The 23,586-nt window shown below is 46.0% G+C and overlaps 1 protein-coding gene across 1 annotated transcript in view; it reads right to left on the bottom strand.

Annotated features, from left to right (window-relative positions):
• The window catches only part of LOC309843461 (uncharacterized protein), a gene marked incomplete at its 3' end in the record, with an annotated part of 96,351 nt that extends 73,455 nt beyond the window's left edge, over window positions 1-22,896 (bottom strand). The window contains exon 1 of the mRNA XM_082688979.1: window positions 22,736-22,896. Within this exon, the coding sequence (XP_082545105.1) occupies window positions 22,736-22,774 (39 nt within the window). The 5' untranslated portion in view covers window positions 22,775-22,896. The remainder of the gene's footprint in view (window positions 1-22,735) is intronic.
• Between the last annotated feature and the right edge of the window lie 690 nt (window positions 22,897-23,586).

Consider the following 23,586-nt stretch of genomic DNA (forward strand, 5'->3'; position numbering starts at 1 on the left):
ATCTAAGGACACTTCCAGATTTAAATTGAGGGGGTGGAAAACAATTTACCATGCAAACGGACATCAAAAGAAAGCTGGGCAAAAATGAACTATTGGAACTTCATCAATATCAAAAACTTTTGCACAACAAAGGAAACAGTGAACAAACCAAAAGACAACCACCAGAATGGGAGAAGATATTAGCAAATGATTTATCAGATAGCGGGCTAGTATCCAAAATCTATAAGGAACTTATCAAACTCAATACCCAAAGAACAAATAATCCAATCAAGAAATGGCAGAAGACATAAACAGACATTTCTCCAAAGAAGACATACACATGGCCAACAGACACATGAAAAACTGCTCCACATTACTCAGCCCCAAGGAAATACAAATCAAAACCACAGTGAGATATCATCACACACCAGTCAGAATGGCTAAAATTAATGAGTCAGGAAATGACAGTGTTGGCAAGGATGCAAAGAAAGGGGAACCCTCCTACACTGTTGGTGGGATTGCAAGCTGGTACAACCACTTTGGAAAACAATATGGAGGTTCCTCAAAAAGTTGAAAACAGAGCTTCCCTATGACCCAGCAATCACACTAATGGGTATTTATCCTAAAGACACAACTGTAGTGATCCAAAGGGGCATATGCACCCAAATGTTTATAGCAGCAATGTCCACAATAGCCAAACTATGGAAAGAACCTAGATGTCCATTAACAGATAAATGGATAAAGATGTTTTACATATATCTATATTTATATTTATATCTATATCTATCTATATCTATATCATCTATATATAACACACACACACACACACACACACACACACACATATACATAATGGAATACTATGCAGCCATCAAAAGAAACAAAATCTTGCCATTTGCAATGAGGTGGATGAAACTAGAGGGTATTATGCTAAGCGAAATAAGTCAATCAGACAGTGGCAATTGTCATATGATCTCTCTGATATGAGGAATTTCAGAGGCAGGAGGTCATGGGGGGTAGGGAAGGAAAAAAAATGAAATGAGATGGGATTGGGAGGGAGACAAATCATAAAAGACTCTTAATCTCAGGAAAGAAACTGAGGGTTTCTGGGAGTTGAGGTGGGAGGGATAGAGTGGCTGGATTACAGTTACTGGGGAGGGTACGTGCTATGGTGAGTGTTGTGAAACTTGTAAGCCTGATTATTCAAAGACCTGTATTCCTGGGGCAAATAATATATTTTATGTTAATAAAAAAAAGAAAAAAACTGGAAATGACCTGGATGTCCTTCAGCAAGTGAATAGTTAGACAAACTGGTATATCCATGCAACAAAATACCAGCCATGGATATACATACAGCTTGGATGCATATGCAGAGAAATATGCTAAGTGAAAAAATCTAAACCTAAAGTATTACATACTGTATGAACCCATTTATATAATATTCTTGTTTTATTTTTTAAAGTTTTTATATTAATTCTAGTTAGTTAACATACAGTGTAATATTATTCTCAGGTGTATAATATAGTGACTGAATACTTTCATACAACACCCAATGCTCATCATAACAAGTTCCCTCCTTGATCCCCATCACCTATTTCACCCATCACCACCATGTCCCCTCTGGTAACCATCAGTGCTTTCTCTATAGTTAAGAGCCTGTTTCTTGGTTTGCCTTTCTCTTTTTCCTTTTGTTCATTTTGTTTCTTAGATTTCTCATATATGGTATTGTCTTTCCATTCACTTAGCATAATACTCTCTAGCTCTACCTATGTCATTGTAAATGGCAACATATATAACATTCTTCATTTAAAAAAATGGAACACTTCAGGAACGTGTGTCTTTTTTAGGCATGCTAATCTTCTCTGTATCATTCCAATTTTAGTATATGTGCTGTTCAAGTGAGCATTATAATATTCTTGAAATGATAAAATTATAGAGATGGAGAATAGATCAGTGGTTGTTAGTGGTTAAAGATGGAGGCATGGGTGTAGCTATAAAGAAGCAACATGAGAGAGCCTTGGGATGATGGAAGTGTTGTGTGTCTTGATGGTATAAATGTCAACATCCTGGTTGTGATATTGTGCTACAGTTTTACGAGATGCTGTCATTTGGGGAAAATGGGTGAAGGTACATATTACTTCTTATAACTTGTATGTAAATTTATAATAACTTCCTCCCCAAATTTAAGTTAATTATAAGAATAAATCTTATTCTTACACTAGCTAATTTGAATCCTCAGGGTACCCTTTAAGGAAATTTGAGCAAATTTGCCATATAAGAAAAAAGAAGGCACATATACAGGCAAATTGTGCTGATGAATCAGGTCTGAGTGTTGAGCCTGGCCATGCTGTAAATATGAACTGGGGACAGAAGACTAACTTTCAGAGCTCTGCTCTGAGCTAACCTGCACGTGCCACGAGTCCTCTGACCTACACTCCCATCATCTGGGGATAACACAGAAGGAGAAACCCTTGTATTGCCACCTCATGGTTTGACTGCTGAAAATAAGAATGAGCCAGATGGAATAGACCGTGGATTTCTGAGTGGGACTGAGATGCTGACTTTATGGATGGAAGATCACTAAGAGGCTGGTAACTTACTGAAGTCAAGCAGTTAGTACGCTATTCATTAATTAATAATGGAACAAAACCCATAACCATTTTATGCTGTTGGGTCAGAGGTGCCAGAAAAGCTAAAACAGAGAAACAAAAAGTTCAAAATTCTTCATTAATCTGGTGAGCCAAATTTCAAAAGAGCCTCCTGCTTTCATCTCTCAGGGAAAGAGCCTCATGCAATCTGTTACCACCAGGGGGCAGTAAGGAATCCAAAATAGTCCTTTCCACGGGCAAGGGACCTTGATCAAATCAGGTTATTCACAGAACTTGGGGGTTTCTCCTGGAAATCCAATGCTGTGTATCCCTGAGCAAAATTCCACCCCCAGGAGCACTCTTGCCACCTGCCACCACACATGCACATTGCCCAGTGCTACTCTATGTGGTTTCTTATCTACCATTTTGGATTCATTGACCATGACGTTGACCATGAACAGCTGACATAGAGAGGATTATAACTGTATCAGATATATGTCCTAGTTAGTTCTGCCACTAGTAGCTAAGTAAAGAGTAACCAGGATTGATTTCTGAGTCTTATTGTCTTCTTTCATAAAATGGGAGTAATGACAATATTTATTGAACCTTCACCTTACATGAGTCTCACGACAGCCAGATGAGATATACACTACATTCTCATTTTATAGAAGATGAAAATGGGGCACAGAAAAATCGAGCAACTTGGTCATGGTCACATCAGCTAGGAAGTGGTAAATCAGAATTTAAACCCAGACAGTTTGGCTCCAAACCTTTGTGTGCCCATTTCTCTGAAGATTAAGAAAATCAATGAAAGAAACTTAGTGCCCACCGTTAGCCCTGTATTAGTCATCTGACTTAGAAATTCGCAACCTTAGGAGTCTTTAAAGCCTGCTCTGCAAGCTAATACTGAGCATGTGCGTGTGTGGCCGCAGGTGAGCACATGGACCAGATGCAAGCTGGGAGGTGTCCATGGGCAGCCTAATAGAGGCTCTTCAAAGATGGGCTACCATGAAGTCCTGAACCCATCCCATCAAACTGTACCACAGCTCTGTGAGGTGCTGGTGCTCCCATTTTATACATATAGCATTGATACCCCAGCCCTTTCTTTCTCCTCCACTCCTTTGTATCTTCTGGTAACCCATAATCCCCAAACAACAGGGAAATTCTTCCCTCTCATAAGGAGCTGGCAGAAAGACAGTCTCCTTTCTGAGTGACTCCATTAGAAACCCCATTAAGAACTCTGTGCACATCAGACAAAAGAACTTGCCAGAAGTAAGATTTGCAATTGTACCAAGTGGTCACAAGGAAGGAACACACAACTGGTATAATTCAGCTCAAAGCAGTTCAAAGAAGAAAGCTGGGAAATAGGAGGAGCCGAGCTCTGGAGTAATGTCTGCTGACAAGAAGCCTGGATGGGGGAACCAGAAAGGGTTTTGCTATAGCACTGAACAGCCTGTGCATACAGAAGCCAACAGGGCCAGTTTCCCAAGACTATCTTGATTTCAAAATTTCATCTGCTGTCCATCACACACTTATAGTTTTAGTACAAAACTATGATTTCTTCTAGGGCAGGTTTTAGACTAAATAAAAAATCTTTGAAAACAAGGCTTACGTACTGGGATGTGCCTGGTGCAAGGCTGACATGGCATCTCTCCGCATACCCCTCCTCCCCAGCATCTCCAGGAAGCTTGAGTTCTGTGTTTTGATAATCAGCAGAGGAAGACACATTAACCCTTATCAATAAGGTGAACAGCTTGAAACAGGCTTGAAGTCATTTAGAAAGCTAAGCCTACTCTCTGCAGAGAAAAAATGGCAGTTCCCATCTTGCTAGATGCAATCCCTATTCTTTTTTTATTCTATTTCTTAAGTTTTATTTATTTTATTTTATTTTATTTTAATTTTCAGTGTTCCAAGATTCTTTGTTTATGCATCATACCCAGTGCTCCATGCAATATGTACCCTCCTTAATACCAACCATCAGACTTACCTAACCCCACACACCCGTCCCCTCCAAAATCCTGTTTGTTTCTGAGTCCACAGTCTCTCATGTTCCATCTCCCTGTCCAATTTCCCCCAATTCACTTCTCTCCATCTCCCAATGTCCTCTGTGTTACTCCTTATGCTCCACAAGTAAGTGAAACCATATGATAATTGACTCCCTCTGCTTGACTTATTTCACTCAGCATAATCTCCTCCAGTACCATCCATGTTTATGCAAAATTTGGGTATTCATCCTTTCCGATGGAGGCATAATATTCCATTGTATATAAGGACCATATCTTCTTTACCTGTTCATCTGCTGAAGGGCATCTTGGTTCTTTCTGCAGTTTGGTGACCGTGGACATCACTGCTAGAAACATTGGGGTACAGATGGCCCCTCTTTTCACTACATCTGTATCTTTGGGATAAATACCCAGTCATGCAATTGCAGGGTCATAGGGTGGCTCTATTTTCAATTTTTTAAGGAATCTCCACACTGTTTTCCAAAGTGGCTGCACCAATTGCATTCCCACCAACAGTGTAAGAGGGTTCCCCTTTCTCCACATCCTCTCCACTTGTTTCCTGTCTTGTTAATTTTGGCCCTTCTAACTGGTGTAAAGTGGTATCTCAATGTGGTTTTGATTTGAGTCTCCATGATGGCTAATGATGATGAACATTTTTTCATGTGTCTGTTAGCAATTTGTATGTCTTCTTTGGAGAAGTGTCTGTTCATGTCTTCTGCCCACTTTTTGACATGATTATCTGTTTTTTGAATATTGAGATTGAGGAGCTCTTCATAGATCTTGGGTATCAGCCCTTTGTCTGTAGTGTCACTTGCAAATATCTTCTCCCATTCCGTGCATTGCCTCTTTGTTTTGTTGACTGTTTCCTTTGCTGGACAGAAGTTTTTGATCTTGATGAAGTCCCAAAAGTTCATTTTTGCTTTGTTTCCTTTGCCTTTGGAGATGTGCCTTGAAAGAAGTTGCTGTGGCCAAAGTCGAAGAGATTACTGCTATGTTCTCCTCTAGGATTTTGATAGATTTCTGCCTCATGTTGAGGTCTTTTATCTATTTCGAGTTTATCTTTGTGTATGGTGTATGAGAACGGTCAATTTTCATTCTTCTAACATAGCTGTTCAATTTTCCCAGCACCAATTATTGAAGAGACTGTCTTTTTTCCCCTGGATATTTTTTCCTGTTTTGTTGAAGATTATTTGACCATAGAGTTGAGGGTCCTTATCTGAGCTCTCTACTCTGTTCCACTGGTCTATGTGTCTGTTTTTTTTTCACTTCCTATTCTTATGTAAATTGTGGAGTAGGCTCACAAGGCACCTTTTGCTCCATTTCCCAGATGGGAACTTTTTATTTTTCCAGGTTAAGTACTCAACTGAGGTGATAGATGACACAAGATGCACCATGATCTGAAAACACATTTTATCATTTTCTATGCCCAATCTGTTCTGTGGATTTTCAGAAGGAAGAATTAACATCAAAGCCAGGGAGACAGGGTCTTTCCCTTTTTCTTGCTCTCGTGGTGAGAGAACCATAGGGGAGAGAGTCAAGTTGATTTTTAATTAACAAAAAGTGAGAGGGTCTTCCCAGGATCTGGGGAAGTGGACCTGAGTTTCCTAGATTGTTGGCATGAAGCATCTCTTGAAGCAGGGTCCATGGGATTTGGAAGACAGGTGATGAGACTGATGATCAAATAATTTTGGAAAATGCCATAAGATTAAATTGATTTTTCTTATACAAACTTCTCAAAACATCTGTACATTAGTGGTCATTTGAAAGGTCCAAGAGCAGGAAGCTGAGGTATAAATAGGCCAATAGAGGACTGAAAGAGGTGACTCATGACCCAGCTCTCCAGCCATCTGGCTGGGCCCCTTGGGTCCCTTTACGAACTGTGGTCTTTCATCAGTAAAGTCAAGTGACTGTCATGAGGTAATGTCTTTGGAGTTCCTCTCCCTCTGATATTGCATGGCTATAGACATGCTTCTGGGGAGCTCCCCACGCCTACCCTAATGCCTACTAGAGTGCTACCTAAGACCAGGTACTTATTTCTCGGAGCCTCTATTCCTCATCTACAAAATAAGGCTGTCAGCACTTGTCCTAGTACAGCTGACGATTAAATGACAACCTATATTTAGAATTCTGACATGTAAGTAGCCACCAAATAGTTCCCTCTCCCTCAATTTCCATCTTGGAACTGACTAAGACTGCTATGACTTTGAAAGCTTGTTTAATTCATTCACCTCAATGCACACAATTCTGAGAGGATTACATGGGAATGGACACAATAAAATAAGGATGATTCAAACATAAAGCAATACTCTATTCTAGAGGAAAGAGCAAGGCCAGAGAGCCTCTCCAGGACAGTGTCCTGGGAGCTCAAGGCCCATGATGCACTCCCTCCAGCTAAGCCAGTCTCTGGGCCCTGTCCCTATAAATTTCATGCCCTTTTCTGCTTTTCTATCTTAATGTGCTCATCCTGCCTTCTGAAATGTACCCCTTCCTGACTACTCAGTTCTACCAAAAGTCTTATCCTATTTTCAGGGGACATGTTAAGTCCCACCTCTCCTGTTAAGCCTTGATCTTACACGTTTGGCCAACATTCACCTGCTCCATTCTCTTAACTCCTCTCTCTTCCCCAGACAGGGGAGGAAGCTGCATGAGGGAAAAGTAGCAACACATATAGAAGAAACAGTCTCAAAGGTCATGGATCTCTCCTGCAGAAGTATTTCTATACAAGGCCCCTGTATGGGAATGACTGAAGAGGATGACTGTTGTTCTCAGAGGCAGGAGACTTTTGCATTGCACCAAAACCTTGAGCCTCTGCAGTGAATGTGCCCAGAAAGGCAAATAATAGAGCTTTTCAGTTGTTGCCAGGGCAAGCCTGAGAGCAAAACCTTTCCCATTAACCATTATTTGTTCCAATGAGGGGACCTCACTTTACTCTTTCTCTGTTTGCATGCACCTAATGTCCAAGAAACAGTCCAGTTCCCAGCTAGAGCTCCTGGCCGCAAAGTTCAACAAGCAAAAACTCAGAACCATTTCTACCCTTTTCCTGCAGGGTTTTACTTGATAAGAAGTGGCCATTCTTCAGGGGAGAAAGGGCTCTGTTTGACTCTGCTCCAACACAGGACATACTCCGCTGGTGCTCTGCCTGCCTCTTTGGCTTCCTCCCACACCCTTATTTCTCCTTAACTGTGGAAGTCATTGTCACCCCAGGGCAGTTTCTGTGTTCTTTCTAATTCTAGACACAGCCCCTGGATCATCTGGTCTACCGTGATTTCAAGTGATGCCTGTGTAAATGTACTAAATAGCTGTTACCACATTCCTCTCCAGACCTGCAGACCTGTCTACCAGGACTCACTGCTTATCTCATATACACCTCAAAGTCAGGTTCCAAACAAGCACAGTAATCTCTCTCTGCCTCCTCTGTGCTACCTATTGATCAAGGACACCATCATCAAGCCAACTGATGAACATAGAAACCTTGAGCCCTCTCTCATTCATCCCATCCCACATCTTAACTGGCTCCAAATCCTGTGGGTTATACCTCCTAAGTGCTTTTCTCTGTCCCATTGCCATTGATCCAGGTGTACCCTCTAATTAGCAGCAACTTCCAAAGTACTCTGTAGTCCTCCAGCCTTACTATTCCCACTTTGTTACCAGCCAGATCTTTCTAAACCATGACTTAGACAGTTTATCACATCTGTAAAATACCTTCTGTGTGGACCGAATAATAACTCCCATGGTGTTTATGTCCTAATATCCACAACCTGTGAAGGTCACCTTTGACGGCAAAAGGGACTTTGCAGATATGATTATGTTCAGGATGTTGTGATGGGGAGCTCACCGTGGATCATCCAAGTGGGCCCAATGTAATCACCATGGTCCTTCTCAGGGGGATGAAGGAGGATCAGAGGAAGAGACTGTGTGATGCTGAAAGCAGAGATGAAGTAATGCTTTTGAAGATGGAGCAGGTCATAAGCCTAGGAATTTAGGCAGCCACTAGGAGCTGAGAAAGGCAAGGAAATGGATTCTGGAATAAAAGTACCAGATATCAGCATAATGAGGTTTTAGGAGGAGAGATTTCAGGAATTATTAAGCCTATTTTATTGAGTACCATGTAAATGGCCACCTCTTACTTTATTTATGAGGCTAGTGCTAGGTGGAATGAGGCCATCCTGCTGTTAATTAGGTCCAAACCTCATCCAGACCCTATAGCAGACTGGTACTTTTATTCAGTTCTAAAAAGTTTCCCCTGTTCAGGTTCTGAACCTAACTTGGCAGGGATTTTAATCCACAAAGGAATGTGGCTGCCCAAAGAGCTAACGCCATCTTAGGATGCATTAATTGACAAACACTGTACAGAAGAAGGAGATCAAGTCCCACACTCAATCATTATTTGTGCTATATACAAGCTACATCTGATGTCACCACTCTGACTCTCTACCACCCTCAGAAGATGTCTGGACTAAAACCCATACAGGCCCTACTCTATTTACAAAACTATCTCTTCCATGTCCCAGCACATATCCTGTGCTTCTCCTGAGAGTCACATGCTTACAACATATACATTTACTGATTTTTTTTTTACTTTTTGCATGTTGTCCTTTCCTGATTCACCAGGCTCCCCTCAACTCACTCTTCAGAGTCTCCCTCAAGTTCCACCTTAGCCTGTAGCCTTCTTTGAGGTTCTGTGGGCAGTAGGCACCCCGACACCAGTGCTTCCCATAGTCCTACACAATGGCCTATTTACTTCTCAGTCTCCCTGGTTCCCCAGGGTTCTCCCCTTTCTCTCCAGGCAAGGTTGGGTGCTTTCTCTCCTGGGCACCCTAATTCAGACTACTTTTTGGTTCAAACCCAGGCTGTGCTGGCATTGCTATCATTATGGCCATTGATGCTGTTGCTGCTGCTGCAGCTATTGGCTGATCTCTCTCCTCCACTAGACTTACAGGCACTGCTGAGGGAACAGCATGGCTCAGTCCCTCTAGAACTCCAGCTCTCAGGACAGGGTCTGCACAGAGCAGCTGTTCAGCAGCACTCCTGAGTGAAAATTGTGCAGTTGGAGGAATTTGTCTTTCCTATTACAAAAATAACATCTATAACAAAATAGCTAAATATGAAATACTCACTACATGTCTTGTACCTTTTTATACATTATTTAATCTTAAAATGATGCAGGTGGTATTGTCTTTATTCTACAGACATCTTTATGAAGCTCAGAACAACAACATGCCCAAGCTACTTGCACAAGTTACTATCTGGTGGCATTTAAATCTGGATGAGGTCTTTCTGACTCCCAAGCTCTGAGTATATAGACATTAACTCATGATGTCTCGTGAACACTATAGAATCCCCAGGACAATGGCACACACTTCATATTCTCACATTTCTTGCTGGCTATGTCCTCAGAGGCCCTGTGAGTATCAGTGACTTGCTCTAGATCACAAATGAGCTGATGACAGAGAAGTCAATAGGATTATAGTAGACATGTGTCCATGTTAGTGATGTCACTCTGCTTCTTCTTGTGACCCACAAGATGCTGGACTCTCACCTGCAGCTTTGCAGGCACACTGGAGGTCCACAGCCTATCCCACTCCAATCTCTTGGACCAGAGACAGCATGCAGCTGCCCACCCAAACCCTGGCTGCAGCTCCTGTTCCTCCCTAGGCCTAACAAAAGAGGTTTGCCCAAGCCGAAGGAACTGCTCCCAGGCACTGACTGGGGCACATTCTTGCCTACATATCTTAGCAGTCTATCTCATGGGGAAGAGTGTGGCCTTCTTTTTTCTGAAAAGACACAGCTACCCAAGAAACAACACCGCACATTCTACTAATGCAAACCAGAGTTGGGTGTGGAACCTGCACAGGCTCTTCTCCCAACAAGTAAAATAATGAGCCACATACCAGGTAGACCTCACCTGCTTGTGGGCAGCAAACAATGTCTGTCACCATCTATGGACATGTCCTGATTTGCATCTTCTCTGCCCTGTCTTTCCCAGATGGCACCTCTCTCCCACCCTGCCACAGGCAAAGAAAAGGCATGCGCTGACCTTTGGTCCTGAAGAACCTGTCCCATCCCAGCTACAGTCAGTACTTGTCCTTCTCCAAATGCAAATACATCTGCACTTCAATAGCAGTCAGGACTCCTGACTTTTGATTAGTGCCCTACACAGTGCACAAACCTGGAGAACCTCACATCCCACTCAGAGGAACTGAGTGAACTGTTTACAGTGGATCTGCAGGCAGGGCAGTCCCAGGTCCCAGCCCAGGCCATTCTGTAGGCTGCATGCTGGGGCCTGGAGTACATCATGCCCTGCACAGGGGTAATCTTCTTCCTCCTACACAGAAGCAGATGCATGACAGAGGCTCTGGAGGCCCCAAAATGTCATCAGAAAGGGTATCACTGGTAAGCCTAAACTGCTAGGGCTGCCCAGTAAGCAGAAAAGTGGAGGTTTTGAAGTTGAATTTTGTTCCATTGCTTCCCCACCACCACTGTGCTCATCACCCCTGAAGAATTTTAATTCTTTCATCTACAAAATGAGGCCTCTGTTAAGAGATACAACTGTATGCCTGCTGCCGCATCACCTCTGCTGGAGGCTCGGCCATTCCCACAGTCTGCCTCGACTGTCCACTGGTGGTGTGTTTTATTTATTGTGTGGCCTATTGTGTTAGAACACATGGAGTTGGCCCAGAGGGGAGCCTGTGTATCCTGAGAGAGGCACTGGGCCAATCTGAGGGGATTTGGAATTGTAAGTTGAGGGCGACAGACAAGTTGGAGGGGGTCCCAGGACCTGGCTCACTGGAGAAGCATAGGACCAGTTCCCAGAGGAACACAATCTTTGCATGTGGTGGCCCAGCCACTGTCTGTGTCAATAACTCTCTGGGAAGACTCCAGACCACAGGCGTCGCCAGAAGTACCTATTCCCTGAAGTGCCCTGAATGGTGACTCCACCTGCATGAAGAATATAGCACACACTCAGCAATGTGGCTCTTATTCTGTCCATCAGACACAACCATGCTGATCACACACACTTCTAGTAAGATGTGATATAGGTGGCTTTGGGGACCAGGGATGGAAACTCTGAAAAAATTTGAAGGAATCTGTTCCTTCTTCCTGGGGAGGTTATCCAGCTATCTTTGTTTGAGGATACTCTCGAAATGTGCACTCCAGGCTCCTTCAAGAACTCTCAATGGGCCAGACTGGCTTGACCCAGCAATTATAAGCCCTCCAGGTAATGGTGGTGGGGGACTGGAATTGGGGTCTCTTGGGGATGTCACACACTATGTTTCCTGATCACATATGAGGTTTACAAGTATTCTATTTCCTCAAAGCAAAGATGTCACTAAGTTAATGATAGCTTTTAAGAGGGAAGAAGAAATAAATCCCTTTTAAGTATACACATCAATTCTAAGTACATCTTGATTTCAAAAGTAATAAGCTGTTTTTTAATAAGTTTATCTTAGACTCAAGGAAAGGTGGAAAGTTACAGTGCCTCTCCTGAGTAATTTGAAGTGAGTCTTTTTCAGGTTCCATGGAGAAAGGTAACCTGGACCAGCCCTCTGGGGCATTCCCAGGATTAGGTGGCAGCTGTGCCCATACCTGGCAGCTAGGGCAAAACTTCCATGCATCCCAAAGTCTCCCTGCACTGTCTGTTTCTGTGCCCCTGGGACATGGCACTGAACACTCAACAGAGTGTCTTCTCTATAAACCTCTCTGAGGAGCCAAATATTCCAGAGATCCCTAATGTTCCCTATTACTTCTTCAGAGGGAGCTGTACCAGATAAAATGTGTCCATTTTATAGAAGAATAAACATGGTCCAAGATTCTGCTCTGCTAAAGGTCACACTGAGTGGGGCCATAAGATCCAGAATCCAGGCCACTGGACTTGGAGAGAAGAGCTTCTGGACGGGGGCTGCAGACCCCACATGTTGTCCTCTCCTCTTCTGCCAGTGGTGGGGAGTGGCACCCTTTAGCCTGGGGTGCACATAGGCAGGCAATACTTCTTTGTTTTTTGGGCCTGTCTCTCCTTTCTTACCTCTGTGCTTTAGCACCAGCTCTCCCCCAATGACTTTGGCTGGGATGGAGGTTCAGAGGTATCCAGAGCCCATTCAGCCTCTCCAAGGCATGGCCCTCTGGCTTCCAGGCACCATCCCTGGCCAGGTCTGTCAGCCTGTGCATGATCACTTACCCTTTGGGCTCACTGCCTGATCCCCCAGGAACTCGAAACTCTCCAAGGCCTCCTCACTCTGGTCCCATTGAAGCTCATCCCCCATGAGTAGTGTCTGACTCCTTGTTCTACTGACATGGACAGCCCACCCCTCCCCTAGAACCCAGGTCTCCGTCACCTGGAATAAAAGGCCATGTTACCAGTCATCTTACTGAAACATGCACAGAGCCTCCACTTCATTCAAAGCTTCATGCTGGACCCTTGAGGATGGGAAAGAGAAGCAGTGGTTCTGGTCCTTTGGAGCTCACTATCCAGAGCAGGGTTCTTAACTTGCCATCCAGAGGCTTTGTGATCTTTGAAATTGGAAGCAGAAGGTACATGCACACAAAAGCAGGGAGGGTTTTCAGTATGAGGGGTCACATCCTCTACTGAGTACTCAAAAGGATGCTGGCCTTTTAACTCAGGAGTGCTTGAATCACTTATCAGGGGCTTGTGGCTGAACAGGCTGTGTCTTCCTCATGGTTTAGTGTCCTTAGCACAGGACTTAGGATCAAACAGGGCTTGGCAAATTCTGTGTGTTAGAATGAATTAATCAAATGTCAGGGTTTGAATCAGTATAACAGGCCAGAGCGTAGAATGCTTTAGATTAGTCCTGGCACAAGGGAGCCACTGCACTCCCAGTGGCAATTGCAGAGGGCAGCCCTGAAAGACAACAGTGGTCAGGGGTGCACATTTGCCCCAGAGAATGTGGTCTCACACAAATACTATCACACTGCAAATACAGACGCACTTCCACCTTGAAGCCTGGGGCCTTCAGTGCCCCCTCCCGCCCCACTCATCCCCAGTGTCCCACATCCAGGTCTCCTTCCCCTTTATGTTGAAGAGTTCCTGCTCCCCATTGGGTTTCTCCCATATCTGTGGTCTGCATGAGGCTAGTCGGCTTCACCCAGAGGTGATCTGCCACACATGTCTGCCCACAGAACTCCTTGTCCAGAGGCTCAGCTCCTGCCCTGTTCCTGATTCAGGGCTGGAGGAAGGCCTCTGGGGAGGGTAAAAGGCTGGCCTGGGGAAGTGGAGCAGGGGAAGAGGTACCAGGCTGCACACAGGGGTGGGGCCACCTTAGCTGTCTTTTCAGAGCTGCCTTCCCAGTGACCACCTTCTCCATGTTTTACTCACTGCCCTCCAGCTGGAGGCCACACCTTTTCTAAACCAGTGGGGGTTTTTTGTTTTTGTTTTTGTTTGTTTTTTGTTTTTTTTCTCCAATGAACACTTACCTGAGGTTTTATAAACTCCAGAACTCACAGACAAGGGACTGGAGTAGACCCAGGAGGGGACAGAGTTATCAGTGTGTTCCTAGTCTAAGGAGCACTCAAGTCTCCAGGCCAGGCATTTTACAAATGTGAGCATATTGACTTTCACAACCATCTTACTGAGACATCATTAGCCTATTTTACAGATATGAAGACTGAGGATTTAGATAACTAATTCATACCAAATATGTAGTTAGGGCTTTATGGTGCCCCCAAGTCCACTCTGGTGATTGACACCACTTCTGTCTCTTTGTCACAGGCCTCTGCTCTGTGAGCTGTGAGGACTCACACTCTTCCTATGGCTCTTGGGGTTGAGGCATTCATTTCCATGAAAAAAGCAGGTATTAAGGGACAGGGACAGGGTGTATAGCTGCCCCCTGGTGAGATTTTGTTCATGTACTGAGCAGCATGTGGACACCCTGCAGGGTTGTGCTAGGTCAAATTCTTGAGTGGGGAGGAGAGAACCTGCTGAAGAGTGGAGCTGGCTTGGTTGTGGGAGTGGATGAGGGAGGGGTCCAGAGTGCCAAGTCAGGAGTATATGTGGGCTCTTAGCCATGGTACACAGCAGAATCACCCCAGGGCTTTTCCAGAAATACCTGCTTGAGCCCCCTCTGTAGTAACCAGGGCTGGGAGTATCCTGCCCTGTATTTGTGGATAAAGTTCTCGGGGGTTAGATATGTATCCTACTCATTTCCAAATGAGCAAGAAAGACAAAAGCAATCACAACATGCAGGAGCTGTCTGGTGTCACAGTTGGGCGCTTTTATCATCCTGTGGAACAAGAACAATGCCACAGAACATCACCTTTAGGCAGGGCCACTTTGGGACCATGATGGAGAAACAAGCACCTGTCAAATTCACATCTGGGCACAGATGGAACATGCACATTGTCCAGCTCACAAAGACCAAACGGCCCCATGCTGGCTACTCTAAGCAATGGATGCCACTTTACCAGTCCCAGATTTAGCCTCAGACTTGTCCCTGGTGCTGGGAAAGATTTCTTAAGTTATACAATCACAGAATTGCCCCTATGATTCCTTCCCACATCCAAAGGAGAGCAAAGCCTCACTTCCATAAATGTCACCAAACCCAGCTCACCAGACCCAAATGCCATAGCCAGTCCTTCTAATACCACCTCACTGAGATGCAAGGAAGCATTTGCATTCTCCCAGGAGTGAGGCCTCAGATGACCAAGCACCCCAGGTGGGCAGAGTCTCTGGTTTACACCTACTATACAACCCACCAAAAATGACACGTCATCAGTGACGCACAGACATGCTTGTCCTAAGGACATCTCCTGTTGGGTACTCAACTGAGGAAGCAGAATCACCTTTCCTATTTTAGATGGGTCCTGCACCGTGCTCTCACTAGCTCTCATGGTCTCTGTGCCCATGGTATCCAGGAAGGGACTTGTTCTCAGAGAAGGAAGAGTGCTTTGAGAGGCTTTGGGCGGGAGACCTTAGATTGGTTCTGCCAAGGAGACAGCCTGGCTCGAAAGAGGTGTGACTGACAGGAGGTAGCTGCCAGGTACAATTGCACTCACTGAAAGTATGACTGGATGGTTCAGAAACCATGTAAATGGCATAACATGTAAATGGCATAAAGCTATCACCACATGCAGAACAATGCACGCCTCCAACAACTTCTGTCCATATGTCATACCACTTTCCTGTCCCCACTGCCCTACACCCTGTCCCCAGGCACTACTGATGAGCTTGCTGTCACTACAGATTCATTAGTGCTGTCTGGAATTTAGATAAATGCAAGCATTCAGCATTGTGGCTTCTCTCTCTCAGCCTAACTCTCTGGAGATTGACCCCAGCTGGCATAAGCACCAGCAGCTCATCCTTTCAGTTGCTGCATGGTAGTCTACAGTGTGCACAGACCACAAATTTAGCTGTTTCCCATTTTCTCAAAGGTCTCAGTGTCCACACAGAGGAAACCGGTCCCAGGACCCTGGCTTCTCCCATTGGCTGTGTGAACCACTGAGAAGCAAGATGCTAATAACCAGTGATCTCCTGTTGAACAGGGACTTTGTGCCTATATCAGAAACTGTAGCCAACAGCATCAGCATAAGCAGCACTCTCATGGTCCAGTATCAGGACATGGATTTCCATTCAATTTCACTGATTATAAGGAAAAAACAAAAACAAAAAAACCACAAACATTTATTTGAGGGAAGAAAGACACAAGGAGATAACTAAAGATGTTGAGTACCCACTCTGTGCTGGGTACTTTCCCATGCTTTTACTATCAAGCTAACTTCCACAATACCCCTCAGATGGACAGGCTTGCGTGAAGGAACACTGAGTAACATAGGAAAGTTGGGCATGCTGGTGCCCCCATGGGCCCATCACCAATGCAAAGGGACCTGGGAGGAGCGACAGGTGCCATAGCAGGCGGCTTCTAGACTCAGACTTTACTCCAAGATCTCTTCTCAAGCTTACAGGCAAAAAGCTGTCAAAGAGAGACCAATTGGCCTACTTGGTATAAACATGGATGATGCTGAAGGCATATCAAGCTGGCCTGGGTGGGATGGTCTGTAATGGTTACTGATGGGGTTTACCCATATTCACTATAGTCAACAAGGTGGTGTTGACCGGGCAGGGAGGCACTTGTTCACCACCTCAGTTATTACAGGGCAATGGGGGGTTGGAGAGCAACTATGGTCTGACTTCAGCTTCTGTTTAGTCAAGAGAAGCCAAGAACAGCCCTGCTCTGGACTGTGCAGGAAGCTCAGGGTCTACCGTACAGGAATGCTTAACTAGGCTGCACACTGGAGTCATCCTGGAGCCTAGAAACCAGGGCCTAGGCCCCTGCCCTGACTTCTGACACACTTAGTCTGGGTGTAGCCAGTGGTTCTGACACACAATTGCAGCTCAGGAGGGCTACAGCCTCAGGTAACCAGGCTTGTTTTTGTGACAATGTGTATGGCACATCATACATCTGAGTAAGATGGAAAATTTGGGAACATAAGGGAAGAGGAAATTATATTTTGTGGTCATGGAGTCTCTTAAGAACAGTAAGAAACAGAAATAGCAATGAGATCCTTAATAAAGGGACATCTAAATGAATGAGTGAGAGCAGTGTCTGGGTGTTCAGTCAGTTAAATGCCCAACTCTTGATCTCAGCTCAGGTTTTGATCTTGGGATTTTGAATGAAAAGCCTATTTTGGGCTCTGCACTGGGCATGCCCACTTAAAACAAATAAATAAATGAATGTGCGCAAGCGTGTGTGTGTGTATGTATGTGTGTGTAGGGGTGACAAACAATTATAAGCCAGTATGTTCCAATGGCTGAAGGAAGCTGAGCTGTAGCACAGAGAAGGACCTGACGTAGAGAATGAGTCATCAAGGAAGACTTCCTGGAGGTAACACTGCATCCTGAAAGAGAAATAGAGCAGGGGACTTACAAGAGGCTGATGCACTGAGTGCACCCTAGGGCAGGGCACCTTGTGAGCATGTGGGAGCACCCAACTTGATGACCTATGATACATGGGTCAGCAGATGAGGGGCTGCAGGACCTCATAAACAGCACCATCCACACCTCCAGAAGGTTCATACTGGGTAACTCAGGAGGATTCAGAAGCCAGGCATGGGACCAGAATAGGCAATATCACTTAAACTCACAGCCTTACAATTGGCAAGGGGGAGACTATCCATTGCAGAGATGAGTAAACAATGAAAGGGCTCCCTAAAGAGCAGCCCTCATGAACCAGGGAACTAGAGTGTAGGCATGATACCCAATTGTACTAGGCTGGAGAAACAAACAAAACATCCAGGTCAATAAGCCCTACATGAGACCAAGAACAATTCTAATCCAGTACCTTCCTGGGGTTACAGACAGTGGTTGGAGACTCAGGGTTGGCACATTAAGGGCTGGTCTATAGCAAGTAGTACAGTATTGTCACTGCCTACAGCAAAGGGGAGGCAAGGCAACCCCAAGTCTGGAGGGCAGAGCTGGTCTTCCTTAAGTTTGGAGAGAAGACTGTAGGAATCTCCAGAACCACCCAGCCTGGGCCTGCCTGCTCAGGCCCTCTAGAGTAAGGGGTCCCCTAGGGGCTCTGACTTGGCTGAGGCCTTCCAGAGCTAATTCATTCATGGGTGATTCCCTAGCAAATGTCCCAAGGGATCTGGGGCTTACACTTTCCCACCCACAAATTTGGGAGTTTGAGTTGGTCTTGGTGGGATTTTTGCTTAATTGCACACCATGAGGGGGTATTTTTTGCTTTCCTGCCCAACATTTGAACAGCAGTCTTGCTCATGGGGGCTTAGGAGTAGGGAATCCCAGAAATCTGAGAAACCGGGGCTTACTTATCTCAGAAATAGAAAGGGGACAGATACCCTCTCTTCCCACCTTCCAAAGGGCAGTTCAGCTGAGTTCCAGCCAGGACCTTGGATCTTAAGGACAAACCTATATGTCTACAAGAGGGAGCTAGAAAGTATTCTCAGTGAGGAGCAGTAGATCTGAGAGTCCCCCAGGGACATCCTAAGCAGCTGGATGCCCTAGAAGGGCTTACTGTGCTTTGCCTCTCTAGATGACTGCCCAAGCTGGGTCCTGTGAGCTACCCTGCACCTTTCCAAGACAGTTACTTTTTCACTTGACTGGAGTCTATTTCTGTCTTTTTCAACCAAGAGACTTCACTAGTAAAGATTTGGTACCAGAATGATTTCAGATAACAAGACCAAGAGGAAAGGGGAAGGGAGTGTCTCAGATTGGTTATTCCATCTGTTTAAGACCAATGGCAGTGAAAATATATTGGGAATTAAATTATGGAACTCTGGCATGCTACTGCACATGGCAAACCCCTAATCAAATCAGCTGTGGCCAAATGTTCACCAGGGGCTTTTAGGTGAAAAGTGACTCTTAAAACAAAACCTGAGAAAAAGGAATGAAGAATTCAAGCACTATGGGGTGGGTTAATTTCTTCTAACTGTTGTGGTCAGCTTAAAGGGAGAGTAGCAAAGTCAAATCCCTGAGCTCCTAGGGACTCACTATGACCATATATGCAGTGTCTCTTTTCTCTTATAGCCACAGGCTTGAGACATTCCTAAAGCAAAAGCAATGACTCTATCCATCTGTGGGACCCCACAGCATGAGAGTGTCCATGGCAGAGCCAGACACTATGTAAAGTCTGCAGCAAGTCCCAACAGAAGTCTTACCCAGGACCTGGAGTTCAAGGGGCTGCTCTTGGCCTGGGCTTTGGTGGAGACTGACTGTGTCTGTGCTACCAGAGTCTGAATGTGGGATCCAAGGATCTGAGTTTCCTAGCACAAAGCAGTGTTCTTAATCAACCAACAACCAAATCAGATGCCCATCAAATTTTTTGATCAATACAGTCTCAGGCGGGATCAGGAAGTGATCTGAGCAAGTGGTTCCCTTCACCTCCTGCACCTGTGGCCTCCTAGAGCATTCTTTATGATCAGTGTCTGAAGAAGAACATGTGTGAACTGTGCTTACAGGTGGCTCTGCAAGATATACCTGCACAGCCAGAAGTAGACTGTGATGGTATTAGGGCCCTTCTGTGGGTGGCTCCGAAGGATAGTAGAAAGGGAGATCCTCTGAGAGGTACATCGGATCTTCACTATATGTACAGAGATAGAAGTCTGAGGTATCTCAGGACAAGCACTGGAGTCTGGGCACAAGGAAGGGTAGTACGGCCTCCTGGAAGAGGTTGAGAATGTGAGATCGTGTGTCCCTTAAGAATACCTTCCCAAGGAATGTCCAATGGAAAAAAGACAGCCTCTTCAACAAATGGTGCTGGGAAAATTGGACAGCCACATGCAGAAAAATGAAATTGGACTATTTCCTTACACCATACAAGAAAATAGACTCAAAATGGATGAAGGACCTCAATGTGAGAAAGGAATCTATCAAAATCCTTGAGGAGAACACAGACAGCAAACTCTTCGACATCAACCGCAGCAACTTCTTCCTAGGAACATCGTCAAAGACAACAGAAGCAAGGGCAAAAATGAACTATTGGGATTTCATCAAGATCAAAAGCTTTTGCACAGCAAAGGAAACAGTTAACAAAACCAAAAGACAACTGACAGAATGGGAGAAGATATTTGCAAACAACATATCAGATAAAGGGCTACTATTCAAAATCTATAAAGAGCTTAACAAACTCAACACCCAAAGAACAAATAATCCAATCAAGAAATGGGCAGAGGACATGAACAGACATTTCTGCAAAAAGACATCCAGATGGCCAACAGACACATGAAAAAATGCTCCACATCACTTGGCATCAGGGAAATACAAATCAAAACCACATTGAGATACCACCTCACACCAGTCAGAATGGCTAAAATTAACAAGTCAAGAAATTACAGATGCTGGCGAGGATGTGGAGAGAGGGGAACCCTCCTACACTGTTGGTGGAAATGCAAGCTGGTGCAGTCACTCTGGAAAACCGTGTGGAGGTTCCTCAAAAAACTGAAAATAGAGCTATCCTATGACCCAGTGATTGCACTACTGGATATATATCCTAAAGATACAAATGTGGTGTTCCAAAGGGGCATGTGCACCCGAATGTTTATAGCAGCAATGTCCACAATAGCAAAATTCGGGAAAGAACCTAGATGTCCATCAACAGATGAATGGAGAAAGAAGATGTGGTATATATACACGATGGAATACTATGCAGCCATCAAAAGAAATGAAATCTTGCCATTTGCGACGACGTGGATGGAACTAGAGGGTGTTATGCTTAGCGGAATAAGTCAATCAGAGAAAGACAACTATCATATGATCTCCCTGATATGAAGAAGTGGAGATGCAATGTTGGGGGGTTGGGGAGTAGGAAAAGAAAAAAATGAAAGAAGGTGGGATTGGGAGGGAGACAAACGATAAAAGACTCAATCTCAAAAAGCAGACTGAGCGTTGCTGGGGGGACAGGGAACGGGAGAGGGTGGTGGGGATATGGACATTGGGGAGGATATGTGCTATGATGAGTGCTGTGAAATATATAAACCTGGCAATTCACAGACCTGTTCCCCTGGGGATAAAAATACATTATAGGTTTAGTAAAAAAAAATAAATTAATTAAAAAAAAGAAAAAAAAAAAGAATACCTTCCCAAAGATTCCCCTTTCCAAGGAGGCTCCAATCAGTAGGTGGGCAAGGTGGCTGCCCTGAGATATCCAACAACCTCTTCCCCATCTACACCTGCCTGTTCCATGAGCTTCTGTGGCCAGTGGGGGCATCTCAGAGTCTGCTTGGCCAGCTTCCCCTCACCCAGGTAACTTGCTATCACCAATACCATGGGTGGGGAAGGAACAGGATCCCAGACTCATCTCTTTATAATAACACAACATTTTATAATAAGAGCCTCTCACCCACCCTGGAAGGTGGGGATTTACTATCCACAATTTTGAAATGGGAAAATAAAGACCAAAGTGGTTATGTCCCAAGATCCTATACCCTGTTGGTGATCAAATCAGAATTCAAAAGGGAAGGCCTGTGTGCTCGGAGCCATAGCTCTGACACCAGCCAGCCTCTTGCGTTCTCTAAAGGCATCTCCTGCACTCACTAACCTAAGTGAGTACCCTACAAGCCTGAAAAATTCCATCCCTATCCTCTGCTGATGTTTGTAAACAGGTGATTATCCCAGAAGGTGTGAGCATCCACAGGCTGCTCTTCTATTCCACACTGGCTGAGGAATGGGTTCAAGGCAGCTGAGCGCATGTCCAGCCCTGGGTCATCTAGCCTCTTGCCACTTTCCCCCAGAGCTCTCAGAGTGAGAGAGCTCAATCCCTCAACTCACCTGTTCAGTCTGCACCTCTAGGAGAAGGTAGCCTCCCAGCCAAACAGAGCTGGAACTCCCCCCATGGACAGACCTTCTGTCTGGTCTGGCCCCATTCATCACAGCCCACTCCTCCGGCTGTCACTCTGGCAGGTCTTCTCTGCTTCTTTTGTATGCAGTTGTTTTGGCAGTCAGAGCCATCCCCATGCTGCCTCCCTCCCACCCACCTCCCACTTGGCTCGACTAGGGAGGTGGAGCTTGGCAATCTGCAGATGGCCACCCCTCTGATAGTGCCTTGGAGCCTACTGCTCACCTGGGGAATCTCCGTTGGGGGCAGGGGAGGTAGAGAGTACCCTTGGTTCATCCCAGATGAATGGGTCCCTGTGGCCACTTGAGAATGGTCAGGGACTTTGGGTCTGGGGATGGTATACCTTGGGCAAAAGTCTAACACTCTCTTAGGTTCCTGTTCCCCTCCTCCTGCTTAGACACATCTTCCTCAAAATGGTGCCCCAACCTCCGTGGTACCCTCCCTTAGTACCCTTGGGCACCCTCAGCGGAGGTAAAAATAATACCAACCACTTCCTGGGCACCTACGGTGTCAGGCACAAGCTGTTCTTCCTAGAACTGGTGGTCCTGCACGGGCCTAGGCTGCTCAGCGCCCTGCCTGCGGAGAGCCAGTAAGTGCCCGTGAGGCCGTGCATCAGGCGGTCTGCCTCCCTGGAAGAGGCTGGTCCGCGGGAGCCTCCGATGCCGCACTTCTCCCTCCCTGAGTTTGGGGAGGCCACACTCTCGGTCTCCTGGTCGGCACGTCGGAAAGCTGTGGGTGGTCAAGTGCCCCCACCCACCCGATGCCCAGCAGTTGGCCCAGGGCGCAGCGGAGCACTCCGGCTCTCCCCACCCGCGGCCAGAAGCTGACCGGCACCCACCACTGGGCCGCGGACGCTTCCTCTCACCTTGAAGAAGCTCCGGAGGAAGTGCACGACGCTGAGCATGGTGGCCCGCGGGGCGCTGCCCTGAGGCGCGCAAAGCCAGGGCGCCGAAGCCAGCCGGCAGGACAGAGAACCTAGTTGCCCAGCCGGCACTCCCGGAATGCCAGCCAGCGCCCCGCCCTGGCGCCCGCCGCGGGCCGCCGACACGCCCCGCCTCCCACGCAGGGCCACTCTGGGCACTTGCGGGTCTCAGGGGACGCGCCGGGGTGCCCGCCCTGTTCGCTCTGGGTGTGGGTTACCCGCAGAACTGGAGACTCGGGGCCATCCGGGGACCCGGACCAGGGACCAGGGAACACCCCCCCAAACACCCCCTTCCCCTCTTCCCCTCTGCCCCCACCTTCCCACACCCCCTTCCCCGCCACACACACACACACACACACACACACACACACACACACACCCCTTCCCGCGAAGTTCCTGCTGGGATTGGGAGCTAGGAGAGTTTTCTAAGAAAGGACAAGTGAATCCCCGCCTTGGACATCTGCACTTACAGAACACAGGCGCGCATCGCGCTGGGTCCCTGGGCCTATCCACCAGGCCCTCATCAGACGACTTTGTCTCTGCCCCTACTCCGGAGAAGGGGCGGCCTCTCTTCCTGCCTGAGAGCTTTGCTTTTCAATGTTTGAGAATTTAATGAGAGTTTGCCCAACGTTCTCATTTACCACGTGAGGAAACTGGGCTCCATAGAGGCTCAGCAACATGTCTGAGCTCACACATCTGGTGGGCAGTAAGTATGGTAGAATCTCTGAGACCTAATTCTTGGTCCAAAACGCACTCTTGCTCCTCTCCCTAGGGTTCCAGGTATGCTCCTGTAG

Source organism: Mustela nivalis (assembly GCF_964662115.1).
Source record: "Mustela nivalis genome assembly, chromosome: 11".
Lineage (NCBI taxonomy): Eukaryota > Metazoa > Chordata > Mammalia > Carnivora > Mustelidae > Mustela > Mustela nivalis.